The sequence below is a fragment of the Labrus bergylta genome, chromosome 24, assembly GCF_963930695.1.
Source record: "Labrus bergylta chromosome 24, fLabBer1.1, whole genome shotgun sequence".
Lineage (NCBI taxonomy): Eukaryota > Metazoa > Chordata > Actinopteri > Labriformes > Labridae > Labrus > Labrus bergylta.
In genome coordinates, this window is record NC_089218.1 from 3,540,094 (window position 1) to 3,559,618 (window position 19,525).

Genomic DNA, 19,525 nt, shown 5'->3' on the forward strand with positions numbered 1-19,525 from the left:
ACGTTTGTTGGAGGAGGCACGAGGAAAAGATGAGGAGGTTAGTGACAAAGAGGAGGTGGTGAGGAAGTAGGATGTAAGGAAGGACTGCACAGAGGAAACGAGTGAGTTTGAAGGAGATGGGGAAAGTTAGAGGAGGATGTCAGGAAGGTGACTACATGTTAGGGCACAGAGGGAGGAGGAAAGGATAGGAGGAGGCATAGATAAGGAGAAATAAAGAGGTAGGAAGCGACACAAGGAAGTAGGAAAGGAAAGATGTGACGTAAAAATAGTGATATAGCTGCATAAGTACGACATGATTGTGTTACCTGAGCCCTCCGACCGACAGGTGTCCGTAGGAGCTGCTGGCCGCCGAGCTGGAGCGCGAGTTGTTGATGTAGGCGACCAGCGAGTTGGGCGAGGTGCGGATCATCGTCTGCAGGTCGATGCTGGCGTCCGACAGCGGCGAGATGGACAGAGCACGCTTCCTGCTGAGTCGGGGCGTCAGTCTGGGGCTGGAGAACCTCGACACTGTGGACGCACAGGTGAGTCACTTCAGTTTCAGGACTTCATTTCCCAGGATGCCCCTGGTTTTTCACACTTCCACGCTCTTATTACAACTACAATAACAACAAATGGAGGTTTAACTCTTCATGTTTAAGACCTCAAACTTGTCTTTATCATCACAGCACGGTCGTCTGAGCTCAGTGTGTATCCATCCGCCACAGAAAGTAGTCCCCAACTAATGCACCACTTCCTCCTCTGTGTGTGATAAGGCTGCAGCTGTTTACAGACTTTAATGATCCTTTACACAAACATAACTAAACTCTTTTTTTAACCTGTTTAATAATGAACTTGTTGAAATGCAGCTGTATGATTTTAAAGAGCGAGTGCACGCCGCTCGCCGCAGATACCTGCTGTCAATGTGACAGAGGTGATAAATGCTCCACATCCTCCATCCTGACCCCTCATCCCTTCAAACCTAATCCAAAGACATCCTCCGCTCTCCTTGGAGACCCTAACCACTCTCAATCCAAACGAATGATTCCTGAAATCTAACGAGTCACGCCTCACATCGGCCGTGTCGCCCGCTCGCTCAGAGGTGTGTGATGGATGCTGCCGCGTCCTCACAGCGACACTCAAACCCCACAGACACAAAACAACCCTTTCAATAAGAGCTGGAGATTCACTCACAGCCGATACAGAAAACAATCTGCTCAGAGTGAAGCAAAGTGAACGTGGCAGACGAGATTATTCAATAAAATCTCACTGAGGCACAAACAACAGCACGACAAAAACACTCCTGCAGCTGCTGGAAAATTTGTCCCAGTGACACAAATGTTCAGAGGAGGAGGTCAAAAGAAAGATCCTGAAGAGCAGGAAGTGAAAGAACGGTCTCAGCACGGGAAAAAAGATTTCAATCCTGTTTCCTAAATCTTCTGGTCATTACTGTTTCATGGAAGAGTGCGAGGAGGGTCTAAAATCATGACTGGGGGGCGCCTGTGGCCTAATGGTCAGTGTGCCCGCCTCATGTACGGAGGCTATAGTCCTGCATGACCTGCGGCTCCATCCCGCTCTCTCTCTCTCTCTCTCTCTCTCTCTCTCTTTCTGACTCTCCATCGTCCTGTCTCTAAATAATCATCCTCTAAACTCGTGTCTGTATGAGAGCGCTCCACGCCGTGCAGCTCTGACATCTGCCCACATGTGGCGACCTCATTAACATTCAGACATGACTAATCAATCTTCCCACAATAATCCTCCCGTAATCACTTCAGATAAACATCGCACAGTCTGGGTTGTGCTTCACGATGTTAAATGAGGGCAATTTACCGAGGATTGATTTCAACTGAGAGGAAATGTATGCAGAGCGACCCGATCGATCCCCGCGACCAAATGTAAATCAGACGGAGGACGAGAGCTGAGCTCCTCTTCAAACTGAAGGTTCAGAGGCAATCAGCCAACAATCATCAACAGACAAACGGCGCTCTGAGGAGGGATATCAAACTAAACCACTAAAAGTGACCAGGATGTTAAGACAGTCCAAGAAACACTTCAAACTATGAGACTCATCCTGCTTCGTTTGCTCTCAGCGCCGTCCTTAATGACTAAAAGAGCTGCGAGGTTGTTTTCTAAGCGCGTACAAATCTCTAACATATGTTATCTGTTCAGAAATTAGTGCTTTGAGACTGAAGACGGGGGAGGGACGTCTTCACGCTGGGAGAAGTGGCGTTTGAATGATGACGTTACAAATGTGCAGAAGAGGAAAAAAACATCAACGTCTCTCGAGGGACGACTCCGCTCGGGGCTTTATTAGCAAAGACGTTTCTGTTTGCAGGGCCGGGACGCTAATGTGGACATTTAAAGAGCTGAAGTTGAGCTCAGGTTGACGGGGAGGAGGGGGGGGGGGGGGGGTGCAGGTGTGGAAGATCAGGTGTTTTTTTTTTGTTATTGGTGCTCGTGGCGGCTCGGGTAAAGGCGTATTCATCTCTGTTACTTCCTCTCACCTCTGGGGAGATGTGTTTATTAATGTGCCACTTCCCCTGATTAATGGACCAATGGAAAGCCTCGCTCGTCTGGTTCCCTTACAGCCCCTCCCTCCTCCATCGTGATTTATATCAGCAGCCGCCACAACAAGAGTGAGAGAGTGTGTGTGTGTGTGTGTGTGTGTGCGTGCGTGCGTGCGTGCGTGCGTGCGTGCGTGCGTGCGTGCGTGCGTGCGTGCGTGCGTGCGTGCGTGCGTGCGTGCGTGCGTGCGTGCGTGCGTGCGTGCGTGCGTGCGTGCGTGCGTGCGTGCGCACCTGACCTGTTGACCTCTCTCTCTCTCTCTCTCCCCCTCTCTCTCTCTCTCTCTCTCTCTCTCTCCCTCTCTGTCTCTCTCTCTCTCTCTCTCTCCCTCTCTCTCTCCCTCTCTGTCTCTCTCTCTCTCTCTCTCCCTCTCTCTCTCTCTCTCCCTCTCTGTCTCTCTCTCTCTCTCTCTCTCTCTCTCTCTCCCTCTCTGTCTCTCTCTCTCTCTCTCTCCTTTCCCTCTCTCTCTCCCTCTCTATGTCTCTCTCCCTCTCTGTCTCTCTCTCCTCTCCCTCTCTCTCTCGCCCTCTCTCCCTCTCCTTCTCCCTCTCTCTCCCTCTCTCTGTCTCGCTCTCTGTCTCTCGCTCTCCCTCTCTCTCTTCCTCTCTCCGTCTGTCTCTCTCTCTGTCTCTCTCCCTCTCTCTCTCCTTCTCCCTCTTTCTCTCTCTCTCCCTCTTTCTCTCTCTGTCCCTCTCTCTCTGTCTCTCTGTCTCCCTCTCCCCTTCTCTCGCCTTCTCTCTCCCTCTCCCTCTCTCTCTCTCCCTCTCCCTCTCTCTCTCTCCCTCTCCCTCTCTCTCTCTCTCTCTCTCTCTCCCTATCTCTCCCTCTCCCTATCTTTCCCTCTCCCTCTCTCTCTCTCCCTCTCCCTCTCTCTCTCCCTCTCTCTATCTCTCCCTCTCCCTATCTTTCCCTCTCCCTCTCTCTCTCTCTCTCCGCCTTTGCCTTGTGTTTTGTTTGATCGTCCTGCCCTGACTTGGGTTAGAGGCTCAGGTTAGAGCCTCACAGTCCTGAGAGGATCTAACTCCTCGTCTGTGGACGTGTAGAGGAGACCGTCTCAAATAACCAAACACACGCTGCACTTGGCAGGTGGACTGATTTTTCTTCTCACAGCCACGTCCAACAGTTTCAGAGAATAACTTAACGACGACATTTTGGCGAGACAGAGCTGAGCGTGCTCCTCGTTTGTTTTGGCCTCGGCGCCTGCACAGTGTTCAGGACGGCTGCAAACTAAGTTATGACAGCTTTAGTGAGAGCGGCTGGACGGCTTCACGCTGCTGGCAGCCCGCAGCCGCTCCCAGCAGTCTAGTTTGGCCTCCGACACCACAACACAGCGGCTCATTCACAAGCCGGCGCTCTGTGTGCTGAACCTGCAGAGAAGGCTTTAACCCGGTGTGACAGCCTGCTCAGCCGTTGAGCTCTCAGTGCATGTTGTGAAATATTCTTAGATATTATTCTCAGAAGGAGCCTGAAGTCTCCAAACTCAGATTTTTTTATTTTGCTCAAATAGTTGTTGTTTCGAGCTGAAGACGCTGCTCGGCTTGTCTTAGTTTCAGTCTGAGATGTTTTACAAGTTTGCATCTTTTCTTTTACAAGTTTGCATCAGAACTTTCAGCTTTAAATCCTCAGTTTGCTTCACCAACAAATGACGTCGGCCATTAGAACTCTGACTTCATCTGAGGCTGCGTTCAGAGCATCCTGTGCGCTGGTTTTTTTTTCTGTGTCAGGCGTCAGGGGGATTGTCCAGTGGAAGAGTTAACCTTCCTCAGCTGGACCGTAATGCACCACCATCTGGCAAAACGCTGCAGAAGCTGCTCAGATAAATCCTAAGATAACATTCCTGTTAGCTACACTTCACCTCTGGATCTCATGACAAAAACACTTCCTGAAGTTGTGAAACAAACTGCAGCGATTGGTCGCCCCACAACGATACAAATCAGCTGATCTATTGCTCCCACACGTGTCCTGAAAGGTTTATCTGCCCAGGTCTGTGTCTGAGGAATACCTCACTGACACAGATAGATCACAATAACGTGTCTTCAGGACTCTTACAGTCCGAGCTGAGCTCAATCATCTCTGTGTAGAAAAGGAAGTTTAGGGACGTTTCACATAAATTCTTGTTTTTCTCTCTGGGAACATTTTATTTATTTAACGGGCCCTCCAGGCCAAGGAAATGCCCTGAATCCCGGTGAGATCCTATCAGTTTATTGTATATCTAAAAGAGGAAGTGAGAGCCGAGCAGGCGGACATTAAGAGGAGTGTAGTCGGTGTGTTTCATCACACACACACACACACACACACACACACACACACACACACACACACACACACACACACACACACACACACGCTCTGCTGTTCATCATCACAACGTCTTCTCCACCATCCGTCTCCTCTCAGACAGTCCTCCCCTTTTAAGGTGCAGAGTGAGGCGCCCAATCGAAGCAGGCGTTTCTGACACTAAATATACCTGCAGTGACCTGACGTGCAGGACGATGGCGTCCGTGTGAGATGTGACAGCGGCACATTAAGTCCTCCGTGTTTATGGAAAGTGCTGGCTCAGGATGAGAAACACTGAGCAGCACACGGCCGACACCTGAAGGCCCAGCGGCCGTTTGAAGTAGTCTGACATGAAAAATGTATACAAGGCCTTTTTTTTATTTATACGCCCATCCTGTGATCTTTGTTTCATCACCCAGCTGAGCTCCACGGCCTGATAGGAATTTCATTCTGCTTAATCAGTGTCAAAGCCGCTCGCTGGACGGAGCAGGGTGGGCTGCAGGGAGCAAGACCTTCTGTGACTTCAGACCAGATGGAGGAGCATGAAACCTGTCTTTCTTATAAACTCTATGCACTGGACCTGCATTTTAAAGACTCACCTCTTTAGCTCTCCTGTTTGCCTTTTTTAAACCAGATAACTTAGCAGTAGATCAGATACTTTGCAGACTACTACGCTAACATAAATCACAAGTTTCACACCTATGTTCATGTAAAAAGCTGCATTGTAAGATTGTTGGCCTCTAGGGGGCAGACTCCCTTAGTGATGTGAAAACACTTCAACGTTCAGAACAGTGTGTTTCCATGGAGCTAAATGCTTAATTGACTTCATTTCCATGTATGTAGAGCTGACGCTGAGTCATTTAATCCCTCCCCTTTAGCTCTGTTTTTGGTCTCCACCCCCCCGAGGGCTCTCTGCTCAGTGCTGTCTGACTCTTTCTGTGTCTGTCTTCTGTTCGGCCGACGTCAGAGCAAACAAACTGAACCTCCGCCCGAGCCTGTTTGTTACTCACCATCGATGGGGGTGATGTAGTCCGCCAGGTGGGCCCCCGCGGTGGCCCCGGCCCCCTGCATGAGCAGCTCGCTGTAAGGGCTCCTGTGGCTCGCCATCAGGTGGTAATACTCCGCCGGACTGGCCCCGGGAGGAGGAGGAGGGAGCCCGAACAAACCGCGCTCCTTTAAATGCTCGTGGGTCACTGTGAGAGGGGGGGTAAGAGAGGAGGGGTGAGAAAGGGTTGAATTCCACGCTGAGGAGATCCTTGAATGGACCGAGGGGCCAGCAGGGCGGGGTCGCTGATGTGCAACGGGCCGTGTAGGTGCTCCCACCCCCACCCCCACCCCGTCCTGCAGACCTCTGTTTGACTGTCTGAGGGAAATATTCAAACACTGAGAGACGGAAACCCTGCAGAAAAAAACAACTACAATGAAAGATTTTGATTTAAAACTTACAGGACGACATTTTCTCTCTGAAACAAAAAGTTTCTTCAGAGTGTCAAACTGTTTCCAGCTCTGCATTGAGCTCATCATTTGACTCGGTCTCAATCCCTAAATGTCTTCACCCTCATGTTTCACCTCCTGCCCTCGTCTCCTGAGCCAACATTCAGACTACATCACGCCTCCCGACCTGAAACAGAGCAGAGGTCCCGCTCGAGCTGACGTCATGGCTGATGAAGCTGCTCCTGCAGGATCACATTTCCAACTTAAGAAAAACTTCTGAATGATGAGGGAAGGCCGAGATAAAAGCTTTTGTCTACATCGAATAAAAGTCTGACAGAGAGCAGAAAGAACACCGAGGTTAGAGAGTAAATCAAAACACAAAGAGAGAGAAGACTCTCACTTATTCCAAATCAAACCTCCAGCTGATTGTGACAGGATGTTGTCCTGACTCTCATGTCAGATGTTTGTGAGGTCACCTGAACACTCCTCGCCTCTCAACGAGCTCTTTGCCTTCCCCTCGTTCTTTCTCCTCTCGCTGGGTTTTATAACATCCAGACCTGAGGCACGGCCGCTTATTTAAGTTTGAAAGCATTGCCACATTACCTCTGACAGACTGTAAAAGAAGATTTATACCCCCCTCCCGCCGGCCCGCTCCGATCTGTTATTGTAATTCAGCGCTGAGGAAAGAGTTGTCATCGCGTCCCGCTGAATTTGGAGGGCTGGATAAGTATTTGCCAGGATGGGATTTTTCTTTTATCAACGTCCACAGATTCTTTCTTTAAGGGCTCCCCTCTCTGTATCAAAGATCCGGTCAAGGTTTCCCCCCGCTGAGAGAACGGTTCATGTTTGAGCCTGAGATCTTTTTATTCTGCTCCCTGCTGAATGTTTTTGTTTTTAGATCAGGTCTGTGCACACTGCTGCTGCTGTCGTTACCACCTGGAAATCTACAAACTCAGAGGCTTAATAGAGAAGTACATGTTGATGTTTTGGTTAAAAGTGATCAGTGTGTGAAGAAAAGCCAGTTCAGATCCCTGAGATCTCCCCTCACTCAGAGCAGCTGTAGAGAGAAACGTGATTGATGTGTGCTGTCCTCTGAACTCACAGTCAGCGGGGCTCAGTCCTCTGGCTGCAGAGATCATGGACAGGGTGGGGCTGCCGTGCACCGAGCGCAGGTAGTGCTCCATGTGAGGGTTGACGTACGGGTGAGGTGGGCTGAAGGGAGAGTCCCCGGTTGCCACGGCGGCGGGCGAGAGGCGGATCAGGGAGATGTCTGAGATGACGGGGCTGCCGGCCAAACCTGCAGGGCTGCATGAAAAAAAAAAAGAAGACAAGAAAGATTTCAGACTTTTGAAAAAAAATTAAAGATTTTGCTGCTTTGACATAAAAATCATCCGGTGCATCTGTCAACACTTCTTAGAGTTTGAATGAGTTTTTAAACTTTTATACCATACTAGTTTAAAGTCAAGCCTGTTTCAATACTACAGCAACAACAATAGAAGCCCTAGGCTCCCAGTGAAATGTAATATTTACAGACTACAATGGCTGCAGATGAATCCACATTCAGAGTTCTCGTGGAACTTAAAGACGGCAGGATGATGATGGAATGAGACTGAGTATAAAGGATAAACAGTCAGTGTAGTTAACGCTTTGACACGACCACCTGAAGTGTCCTCCTGATGGTCGTCAGTAATCCGCCCGCTCACCTGATCCTCTGTGTGTGGACCTTCAGGAGTGAGATCACGTCTAAGTGGTGTCTGTATCCACTGTTTGATCTGAGAGTCGGAGAGTCTGAGCAGAGGGGTGAGATCGGGGCCACGGGGAGGGACGGAGAGTCGAATGACGAGGTGACGCTTCTACCCCACGGGGGGATTAGTGGGCGTCGGTGTGAGCTCAAACTACCAGTCTGATAAAAGACTGTTAAGTCTGATTTAAAGAGTCATGAACTGTCATGAAGACGATGTCAATAATGAAGATTCCTATCATGACATTTCGAGTCTCCCGTGCAGGTTGGATCACCTGCTCGCTGTCGGGCCTTGTCTCCGTCTTTGCAGATCACGCTGTTCTCTCTCCACGCCTGCTTTATTAAAAGAACACGCTCTCTATCGTCCACCAAAGGCTTCATTACGGCTCACATAGTCATGTTGCATCACTATGTTTTTTATTTCTGATACTCGGGGCAGAAGACAAAGATCTGACTCTCCACTTAAAGCCGTAATCACGATGCTCATGGTGTGTTTGAATCATTGAAGCTCTCGTCATGTAACAGCCAGCAGGTGAGCTCTGCCCGTCTTTGTTTATTGATAACGAGCTCCTCCAACAATCAGTTAGTCTGACTCCTGAAGAAATGTGTGAATATTTCTCTTTACGAGCAGCACTTCAGATCATCCAGTAATATTCACATTTCTCTGCAGACGTGGCTGCAGGGGAAGGTTTTTCGGGCGTCGCTGCGGCGCCGGGGCGAACACAATGCTCGGGTGTTGGACCGTGACGTTCGGCGCCAGGCGGCAGAATGAGACAAGAGGGGGTGTTTCCATCTCTCCAGGCCGATTTCTGACTGTTTCTTAGATTTATTTGACTTTTTATGCCTTTTATTGTCGAGACAGGACAGAGGGCAGAGTCAGAAATCAGAGACAGAGAGACATGCAGGAAAGGAGCCACGGTCGGATTTGAACCCGGGCCGCCAACTTCAAGGACTACAGCCTGTATACATGGTGCAGGCGCCCTTTTTATTTAACCTTTTCCTCTCTAACTGTTTGTGTTTCCACTCATACAGCTTTCATTTCTCATCACAAACTCGTCCCCCGTCCTGCTCTCTCTCTCTCGCTCTCTCTCTCACCGTCCCGTCTTTTCTAACCTGAAAACATCCTCTCTCGTCAGCGTCAATAAAAACACACACCTGGGTGATGTGAAACAGCTGAAATATCACACGCACACACACCGAGGTGAGCTCTGAAGGAAGTGATTCATGCGTGTCACCGCTCACACCTCGTGGCAGACGTGACCTTATTCTCTGTTTTACAGCAGTTCTGAAACAGCTGCTCACATCATATTACAGCATTAATGAGGTGCACCACTTCACGGGTATGTTCCAACACTTTAATGGGACATGTATATATTGTTATGTCGCTGATGTTGTAATGGAAGATTTTTTCTCCTTCAACAACTTTTATTAAGTTTTTTCACACCTGCAGAAAAACTCCGGAAAAGTTTCTCCTCCAGCCTCCTCGTATTTATTCTGCAGAATGTCAGAGTGAGCTGATGTGAGAACGCAGCAGGATACAATCAGGAGAATTCACCTGGAGCGAGTGGGAGGGGCCAGTGGGAGGGGGGGGGTGACCTTTATTCCCTGTGATCGCTGCACGACCATCGACTGTCTGCACGCCACCTCTACCATCTCCGTGCTCTAATCAACATGCTGCTGCATGTTTCCTGTTCTCCAGTTTGTTCTTCTCCACTCTTTAGTTCACATTGAGATTCTCTTCAACTACACGGAGCATTGATAGAAACACACATATTCTCATTATAGAGTCTTATAGAGGACTCTGATGCATTGTACACTAGGTGTGCGTGTGTGTGAGTGTGTGTGGACATATCAACTGTTTTTCTTTGTTTGTCTCTTCTTTACAAGTGTTTGTCTTTTTTTTTGTTCCTTCATTTGTGTATGTGCTCTATCTGTGTGTGTGTGTGTGTGTGTGTGTGTGTGTGTGTGTGTGTGTGTGTGCAGCGACACCAGAGATGAATTACAGTGTGACGGTGAGTCTCGTCTCCCGTGTCGTGCTCGGGGAGCTCTCTGATTTAGATAAATCGCAGCGTCCAGCGAGCTGCTGAATAAACTCCCACTGTAGGTTTATGAGTCGGCTGCGTGGAGCGAACGCCTCAAACTTAACAGGCAACATACCCCCCCCCCATTCCCCCCTCACCCTAAAACCCCCAAACCTGAATACCCCGAACGCCTTCCTCCCCATGCAGAGGAAGAAATGACCTACATACAAACAAACACATCACTATGCTGCAAATCACCGCCACCTTAAAAACTCAGTTTCTGTCTAAAGAGCCGGACTGAGGTCTTTAAAGTTTCTTTAATGCTTCTATCACAAAGTGAGAAACAAAAGTAACGATGGCGGTGTTAGCACAAGAAGTTTGAACGCCTGATACCTGAGTGCAGAGAGAATGTACTCGTTCAGGAGCCTTAAGAAACAACGTCTCTCCTTCAGGACACGATGTTCACAAATGCTGATTTCTTTCACTTATTTGCATATTGCAGCATCTCAGACTAAAGCTCGGTCCCATTTCTAATCTGATCCACTTTACCTCAGAGCAGAGATACAAGGCATAGAGGTGAATCCCCTCTAAGAAACGGGAAGACCCTTCAAGACCCTGATTCGTCATCAGTAGTCGTCAACGGCATTTACACAAACAGACGCCTTCTGGGAGATTTCTTATAACACTCAGTTTGGAGTGTGACTCTGAAGGATCTCCGGTAGCCCGAACGCTTCACCCTACGCCTCCACTCCCTACCCCAAGACGTGAACACACTGAAGGGTAGGGATACTGGGAGTGAGCCTAAATCCTTGGAGAACAAAGGTTAGGTCTTTAGCATCTCTAGATCAGAGAAATACGAGCAGTGGGTTTGACGTCAGACTAAAGCTGAAGCCATAAGTCCAAAGTTAAGATTTTAAAAAGAGTATAAAACTCTACTGGAGGCCATCTGAGCGTCTTTAACATCCAGAGTTCTAAAACTCTGTCTTCAAACAGGACTTTGAGCTCTCAGCTCCTGCACAGATCTGGTCTTGGTTTCCAGCCTGGCCTCGTCCACAGAAGAGGAAGTGTTTCCTCGTGTTCTTCCTCCTTCCTCCTTCGTCTCTTCTCTCTGTCTGACAGCGCCGTGAAATAAAAAAAAAAAAACCCACATGCTCTGAATCCTGAGGAAGAAAAAAAGATGCTTCCCCACGGCTGCTTTTTATGACACGCCTGACAAAATAACCAGGCCTCTCATTACGCGATATGCAAACAATGATAAAGGGGACGGCGCAGAGATGTCATGTTAGACAATCAGGGAGGGGACCCCTGACACGCTGCCACCGCTGGATAACAAAGTGCCGCGCCAGGCGACAAATGACACCGCGCTTAATTTGCTGCGCAATGTTCCTGTAATTAGGTGAATTTGGCACAGGCAGGGGGGAGCGACAGCTAGATCAAGGTCTTGATGAATTAGGGGTCCACTGTCAAGATCAAATCACATTAATCAAGGTGGCCGAGTCCGCGGACAGACGCCCCCCCCCTCCTCCCCTCCCACTCCCTCCTCTCTCCCTGCCGGTGTGATGAATAGCCCTGCTCCCGCCAGGCGCGAAGTATGCATCACCATCAAATCTGTGAATTTAAATGTAAGAGCACTATTTGGAGAACTCTATTGACTTTTTTTGGTCCCGCTGCCCGCTTCTCCTCTGTGATAAAGTAACGTTGAACTCCTGCAGGAAGCTGCCGGCCTCAAAGTGTGCCGCAGACCCGCAGCACTCGGACTCGGTGAATCAAACTGTGTGAAGTTTTAAAGCTGGACGCGGCCCAGTGGGTCACCAAACTGGACCAGTTTTAAACCGTTTACATCGACGGAGATCAGGAAGTCCTTTGAATGGTCGGGACAAATGTATTCATAAAGTGGTCGACCTCTGTCTAGCTGAATTATCGTACAAACAAAAAGGAAACTTAGACCCAAATAAAACCAACACCTGCCCTAAACTCTGTCTCTCCTTTCACTCAACATTTAGAGTCAATACGTCTCAAAGCAGATTAAATGTAATATTTTACATGAAGCAGGAAGTTTTCCATTGGATAAACAATCCCTGAAGTTACATTTCACACACTGTTGTTGCGTGTAACACACTCTCGTTCCCCTCAGGAACATAAACGGGAACGTGTGTGCAACTCGCCACCAGCGCCGCTGCTGCAGCACACGCCGCCTGTGCTGTGACCTCTACACTCTGAGGGTTTAATTATGGCGTTAGCTCGGGGGCAACACGGCCTGCACCACACAGATTAGCTGCACAACAAGCCATTAATGAATATAAAGAGGTCTGGACGCTGGTTGGCTGTATGATGTCATCAGTGATGGATCCGGCCCTGCTGATCGCCGCTAATGGAGCGAGCTGCAGATTGATACCGCCTCTCTGACACAGATTTATTTACCTGCTCATGCTGCTACGCTCTTAACTTTTTATGTAGCAGAGAAGGTAACATTGGAGGACTGCAGCCTCTGTGCAAGGGGCACACTCACTCACCACAAGGCCACCTGCACCACGACTTGACTCAGTCTTGTCTCAGGTGTCTGAATACGTCCTGAAAGTTGGAGGATTTAGAACGGAGCAAAAGAGAATCTACTTTAAAGTGCATCAGAGCTGCGGTGATCAATCGACCAAAAAGATGAATGATGAAATACTTCAGTTTGAAATGCTGATCCCTTTCTGCTCAGGTTTGTTCGTCATTTCTTTTATAGATTTATATTTGGGTTTTTTTGTGCTTTTATTTTAGAGACAGGATAGAGTCAGAAATCAGGGCGAGCGCAAGAATGAGAGAGTGGGGAATGACATGCAGAAAAGGAGCCACAGGTCGGATTTGAACCCGAGCCGCTCGCCTCGAGGACTACAGCCTCTGTACGTGGGGTCGTTCCTGACATGTTGGTCGTTCCTGACATGTTGGTCGTTCCTGACAGTTTCTGAAGTCTTGTGGCGTTCGAGTGTCTATTTTTGAATAATGGTACGGCTTTGTGGACAAAGAAATGAATCCTGAGATAATAACGTTTTTTTTAATAATCTGAAGTTAATCTGCAGCTCAGAACTCAACGGATCAGCTCGAGTATAAACACAAACACAGATCTGCTGAAATCTTTCCCCTCTCTGCTGTGAGATTTTTGGAGAAACTTTCAGACTGCGAGCCGACTTCTGAAACCATGAGAGTGTTTGATCCCCGAACGGCTGGAGCCCAAAGAGCAGAGTCTGCCCACATAATCAAACCGTACTGGAAACAAGGGCTGCAGAGGGGAAATTTAGAAGCAGCATTGATTATTCACTTTGGAAGTCAGCATGTTGTCATCTGCTTTTGATATTGAACTTGGCAAATGCTCAGCTCTCATCAGCGCCCGCTAACATGCTCTCTAAAGCCGATGGTCCAGAGTTACAAAGGGAAACAGCAGTAACAGCATGTGAAGTGAGGCTCTGCATCACAGAGATCTGACGACCTCAACCTGCATCTTTATCCTCACTTTACCACGTGCAGAAATGATTTTACATCAACATGAACCAGCAGAAAAAAAACAGGCCACTTACCCGTGCATGGCGTGCAGCGTGTGAGGCTCGTAGTGGTATCGCCCCTCGTGATGGCGCATGTCAATCGGGATCGGCGTGTGGAAGGTGGGGAAGATGTGGTGGGGGGCTGCAGGAAGAAGAAGAGAGAGTTAGAAGAGGGAGAGAGAGAGGGGAGACTTCAAAAAAAGAACTTTCAAAGGCAAACAGGCTACAATAAAGCAACATGAATTTCACAGCGAGCTGAGCACTTTCGTGTAAAATATTGGCACTATCACACAAGAGAAGTGGAATAAATAAATAATCAAAGTCGTCCGAAGAAATCCTACATCTTGAACATAAAAGATATCCTACCAGGCTTTGACAAAGACCTGCAGCTAGATGCTCTTTGAACTAGACGGGATGATGGAGTGTGTGGAGGGGAGCTGCAGCCCGACTCAAAGCGGGCCTGACAGCTCTGGGAAAAGCTTTCTTCTGCTCGCACTCTAAACCTCTTCACCCACTCTCACCCCTCTGTGGATGTTGATTCTCGTCTGTTTCTTCACGCTTTATATTGAATTAAGTCTGTGTTTGTTTCGTGTTTCAGGGCTGCAGTGAAGGTGTGCATCGTTCAGGACCGTTCAGGTGAGAGACAAACACAGACACACCTAAAGAGAGGAGATGTCTTGGTGAATCAAGCTTGATCCAAACGGCTGCTGGACTACGATGAAGATCTTGAAGACGTTTCTCCTCTCCTCTGAAGAGTTCACTGGTTTTAGAAACTGAAGAAGGAGAGGTGGAACGTCTTCAAGCTCTTCATCCAAGTCAAGCTTCAAAAAGAGAGGAGAGGCTGAGATTTCAGCTTCCAAAAATACTGTGTACTACATTTCCCACAATGCAACTTCAGGATCTTTCTGCAGAACAAGACAAGTACACTTTACCTGGACTACATGTAACACTTACAGACTTCTGAAACCATTTTATAAATTATACCAGAGCAGAAAAAACTACATTCAGGACCTTAAATAATCGTGCGTTTCCAACCGTTAAGCTTTTATTTTGAAATTCATCCTCGATGTTTCTTCGTCATCGTAACATCATCTGACTAATTATCAAGCTGCAGCATTTTCTGTACGACTTTCCTGATTGTTTTTCCAACGTAAAGGGACACTAACAGAAACTGTCACAGCCTTGAACTCTTTATTTCTGACTAATTCAACACCAACATGCAACTTTTACATGTCAGCTGAATGTACAGAGTGAAAGGTTGAATGACACTCAGTTATGTCGCGAAAAAAAACAAAGAAAAGCAGCGAGTCAGCACATTGTCTTCATGTTGCTTTAGAAACAAGTCTATTAAAGAGAATCAGACGAGTCAATGTTAGGCTGTGTGCATGTTAAAGTGTAAATCACCTCTGATAAGTTTCTTTTTTTTTTAAATAAAAAATCCTTGTTTCCTGAAAAAGTCTTTTTAAACCAACACGAGGTTCTTCAGTTGTGTCTACCTTCAACAGTCGTCTCTTTTTATGAGCTTTGAGCGTTTCATCCTTTTAATGGCCCCTTTTATTTCTCGTTAAAGGCCTGTGTTCTTCCTCCTCTGATCCTGGGAGTTTATCCAAAACATGAGAACTAATTAGCTCTTTGCGATAGAAGATGTCGTGTCTTTATTTTAGCAGCACATAAACCAATCCTCTTTAAACTCTTTATGGAGTTATGTTTCTACTTAACATTTTTCTCAGGTCTCTATTTTGGAAAAGCTCCACAAAGGCATAGACTAACCCCCCCCTCCCCCTCCCCCTCTCTCTCTCTCTCTCTCTGCATGTCCCTCATCATCTCCTCCCTTGCTCGCCCTCGGTACAGGTTTCACATCCTGTTAATTGCAACCTGGTGTGTCTCGTCTCCGAGCTGCCGGAGAGGACAAGAGGAAGAAAAAGACGGAGAGGAGGAGGAAGAGGTGAGCCAGCTGATCTCTGGATTGCATTAAAATTCTTCTCGAGTCACACACACACTCTCTCACACACACACACACACATTCTCTCTCTGGTGGGAATCTCTCGGGGTGACCTGGGATTTCAGAGCGGAGGGGTCAGGGCCACGGATCATTATCTGCTCTGGGCCGAGCGTTGGGAGGGGATAACAGGGCCTCTCAGGGCTCCTGGGGGCCGGGGACCTGAGTGAGTCAGCATTCCAGGTCCATTCCTCTCACTCTGCACGCTGACAGGCTGACGGACAGACCGGGTCCCCAAACACGCACAGGAATAGCTCTTTGCTTCATTTTCAGCCTGCACTATGCCACTGAGGCCTGAGGGGACGGGGCCGGATTCCTTCAGCTCCGCCTCCACTTCATCACAGCGCCATCAGGGCCGAGTTTATTTTAGAGGAAATACAAATCTGATGAAGGAGACGCTGGTGTTCAAGTGTCTGTGACGTGTCAGCTCATCCCTCCGCTGTGCGAGATGTTACACCGTCCACTAAGAAACCCTTCTTCATCGTTTTGTCTTAAAAGCTGCACCAAAAAAAAAAAACACAGAGAACTCCTGGAGAGCTGGGATATGGTCTCATTTTAATCTGATGCTCTTTGTGTGTCTCTCTTAAAAGTTTTCATTTTTGTTTTAATTCATATATTTAAAAAAAAAGTTCCTTCTCCGCCCGCCGCTTGCTCCCAGACGCCCTCCATTGTAATTTGGTATAATTACCCTCCGTCTGACTCCATACACTGTGTAGGCTGAGTAGAGCCAGTATATAAACCATACGTGAGTGTGTGTGTGTGTGTGTGTGAGAGAGAGAGAAAGGGGAGGAGGGGAGGGGGCTAAAGGACCCCATTCAAAGAGCACCTCGAGTTAATGCACCATTCATAACAGTTGGGGGTGAATTATAAGAGGGGGTCAGGGGGGAGGTGAGGGTGGGAGACAAAGAGCAGCTAAATCTGGGTCAGCGAGGCGTGACGTGGAGAGGAAGAAGTCTTTAAACCCTCCGCTGAAGTCCACCTCGCAGTGACACAGTTTCTCAAAGTAGACTCCACATGTTTCTGAGATTTCAGGTGGATTTTTGTGAAGAGAGTTTGTACATGGTGTGTCAGCATTAATGAGCCTTGCTTTACTTTATGAACATCTGACCCAATCAAAAAGTCAAGAGATTCAAGAAAATGATTTACGAACGACGTCAGGCAGAGAAGAAGAGAAGGGGGAAAAGAGCTGAAGGAAGGAGGAAGAAGCATCCAAATGTAGAAAAAGAAAGTCAGATCAGAAATGTTGATGCTTCGGCTGCAGAAGCAAAAGAAGACGTGCAGACTAAAAGTTACTGCAGTGTAACCATCACAACAAAGTGAACAGTTCTCTTTCAGTCAGTTGAGACCACTTTGCAGAACTTCTCTCCACAATAAACCAACAAAGCCCCCCCCCCCCCCCCCCCCCCCCCCCCCCCCCCTCTGAATCCTGCAGAAAGCTGTGATGGTTTGAGCAGAGCTTAGTGTCAGCAGTCTCTGGGCTCACATGGCCCGTCAGGTCCGGACATGTTGGACCTGGAGGAAGTTATTCAGCCTGTCAGGGATCGGGCCAGTCCTCCTCTCAGGCTGCGGTTTTCCTCTGCGGGGTCCGGCGTTCTGGCCGGGGGATTGACCAGGCAGGCTTATTCCATCACTGCGACAGCTCCATTGTTCTGCCGCCACAGGAAGAACAAAAGGCGAGCGCTCATGAGAGTTCAAGAGGCACATTTACCTGATTCACTGGGCCCCGATCCCCCCTGGGCTGGGCTCCTGTCCCGCAGGATTGTACCCTTTGTAAGGTGAAGAGTCAGCGAGAGTGAGGGTCACAGCAGGAGAAGAAGAGTTTATACTCTGAGGTCACGCTATCTCTATTTCAGCTTCTCTCGTTTTCAACGCCTCCATCAAACCTGCAGCTTTTCAGTTAATGTCAAATCCATCCATCCATTGCTCTGTCATCCATCCCTCCATCCCTCCATCTCTCTGTCCATCCATCCATTGCTCTGTCCGTCCATCCATCTCTCCATTCATCCATCCATCCATCATCCATCCATTTCTTAGTCCATCCCTCTTTCCATCCATCCATCCCTCCATCCATCCCTCCATCTCTCTGTCCATCCATCCCTTGATTCATCCATCCATCCATCCATCCATCCATCCATCCATCTCTTCGTCCATCCCTCTTTCCATCTATCCATCCATCCCTCCATCTCTCTGTCCATCCATCCCTTCATCCCTCCATCCATCCCTTAATCCATCCATCCATCCATCCCTCCATCTCTCTGTCCATCCCTCCCTCCCTCTCTCCCTCCCTCCCTCCCTCCCTCCTGCTCCACCCTCTGTGGTTGTAGCTTGGTGGCTCAAACGGTGAACCCTCTTATCATGGGTTTTGGACGGTTGTGCTCCGGCCACGTGTTAATAACCTCCATGCATCACTGAGCTGAAGGTGAGCGTGCAGCGGCAGCAGGCGGTGAGGCGGCGCCGTTGATGAGCCTCCTCTGCTCGCCGTGCCGCGAGCTGCGCGTTGTTAGCATGCTGTTTGTGCAATTTAGCTACTTAAAAGACTGCGAGAGTTGGAAGACTGATTGCACCGTGGAGTAATCACCCACCTCCAATGCACGCCTGATTTATCGCCTCCTCGCTTAATAGCGCTGCTTAACACACAGGTTTGTCCAGATTAAGTAATTACCTGAAAGCTCAAGTTTATTATCTTCCTCGACACGCCGGTGATAAAGGCTCGCTGTCGAGAGCAGCCAAAGAAAGGCCGCTGAATGAGAGCGATAATTAAAATACAATGAATTAAATAGTCGCTTCTGGGGCTGTCACCGTGCTCCCCAGCTAACATCCATATTACCCCGCTGGCACCCTCGCCAGGGGGGCGCCTGGGATTGCGCCTGGCCCCGGACTGGAGGAGCAGCTGAGGGGGAAACGACTCCAAAGGGCCATCTGTAAATGAAACAGAGACCTAGTTCTGAGCAGAGAATAGTTTCCACATTAGCTTGTTGTGGAGTCTTAATGAGGTGGAGGCCTCTGCAGAGACGAGCGCCAACACTGGGGAGTCTTCTGAGTGATGCTCCGCCTCCTCCTCCTCCTCCTCCTCATCGTGGTGATGAATGTGTCGCAGGTGGAAGCAGAAATCGTTCTACCTGCTTCACGCCGCTCACCTGAACAATCCCCACGATCCCCCCCTGAGGAGGCCCGGACCTCCTCTTCGATCTACCAAAAATAGATGGAGGTCGGAGCTGTCGCGTCAGCACTCGGCCGCCTCCCGTGTCGATAAACGGTCCGCTGCACGCCACGACACAATCTGCTGAAGCAGGAGAGTCTCTATTTTTTGACCCGCCTGCTCCCCCCCCCCCCCCCCCCCCCCGGCTCGGAGGGCTTTATTTCACTGCCGCTCGTGTTTGTTTGACATTCTGCTGCCGAGCATGACGGAGAGCAGACCCCCGGATGACTTCCTCGCTCCTCTAAAGATGGTCCGACCTCTTCAGCGCCAATAAATGTTTCCAAACAGACGCACGGCGAGGACAGGCTTCGTTTCAACTCTCTGACCCGCCTGAGGACGAGAGAGTCACTGGCCTTCAAAAACAAAGAAACAGAAGTTTCTGAGGGATCAGAATAATCCTGGTTTATTTCATTTTGATCAGGTGAACAAATCCTGGTTTTAAAAACAAAAGTGAGTCGGTGTCTTATCACAGGACCATGAACGTTCTAATCAGTCCTAAATAGTTCAACAAGAGTTTTTCCGTCTGGATTTTACCGTTGGACACGTTAGGACTCCTGGAACTCCTGCTGCGATTAAAACACTAAACAGTTGTTTAAAAAAAACAAAGAACCTTCACACTGAAGCAGCAGAGGGAACAAGAGGCAGTCACTGTGTTCCTCTTGACCTCCCGCCTCCACACCAAAGCCTCTTCTCACACACTTCAAACTGACCTCTGCTCAACAATGGCGCTCGTCTCTGTGTCAAAGAGAGGCATGTGGGAGACGGCCGGAGGAAACAAAAGAGAAAAGGAGA

The 19,525-nt window shown here is 48.7% G+C and overlaps 1 protein-coding gene across 1 annotated transcript in view; it reads right to left on the reverse strand.

Annotated features, from left to right (window-relative positions):
* Positions 1–19,525, reverse strand: part of LOC109994740 (zinc finger protein GLI2-like) — a 43,522-nt gene that overhangs the window by 11,991 nt on the left and 12,006 nt on the right. Inside the window, 4 exon segments of the mRNA XM_020648200.3 lie at positions 306–507; positions 5,829–6,011; positions 7,355–7,557; positions 13,572–13,677. Of these exon segments, the coding sequence (XP_020503856.2) occupies positions 306–507; positions 5,829–6,011; positions 7,355–7,557; positions 13,572–13,677 (694 nt within the window).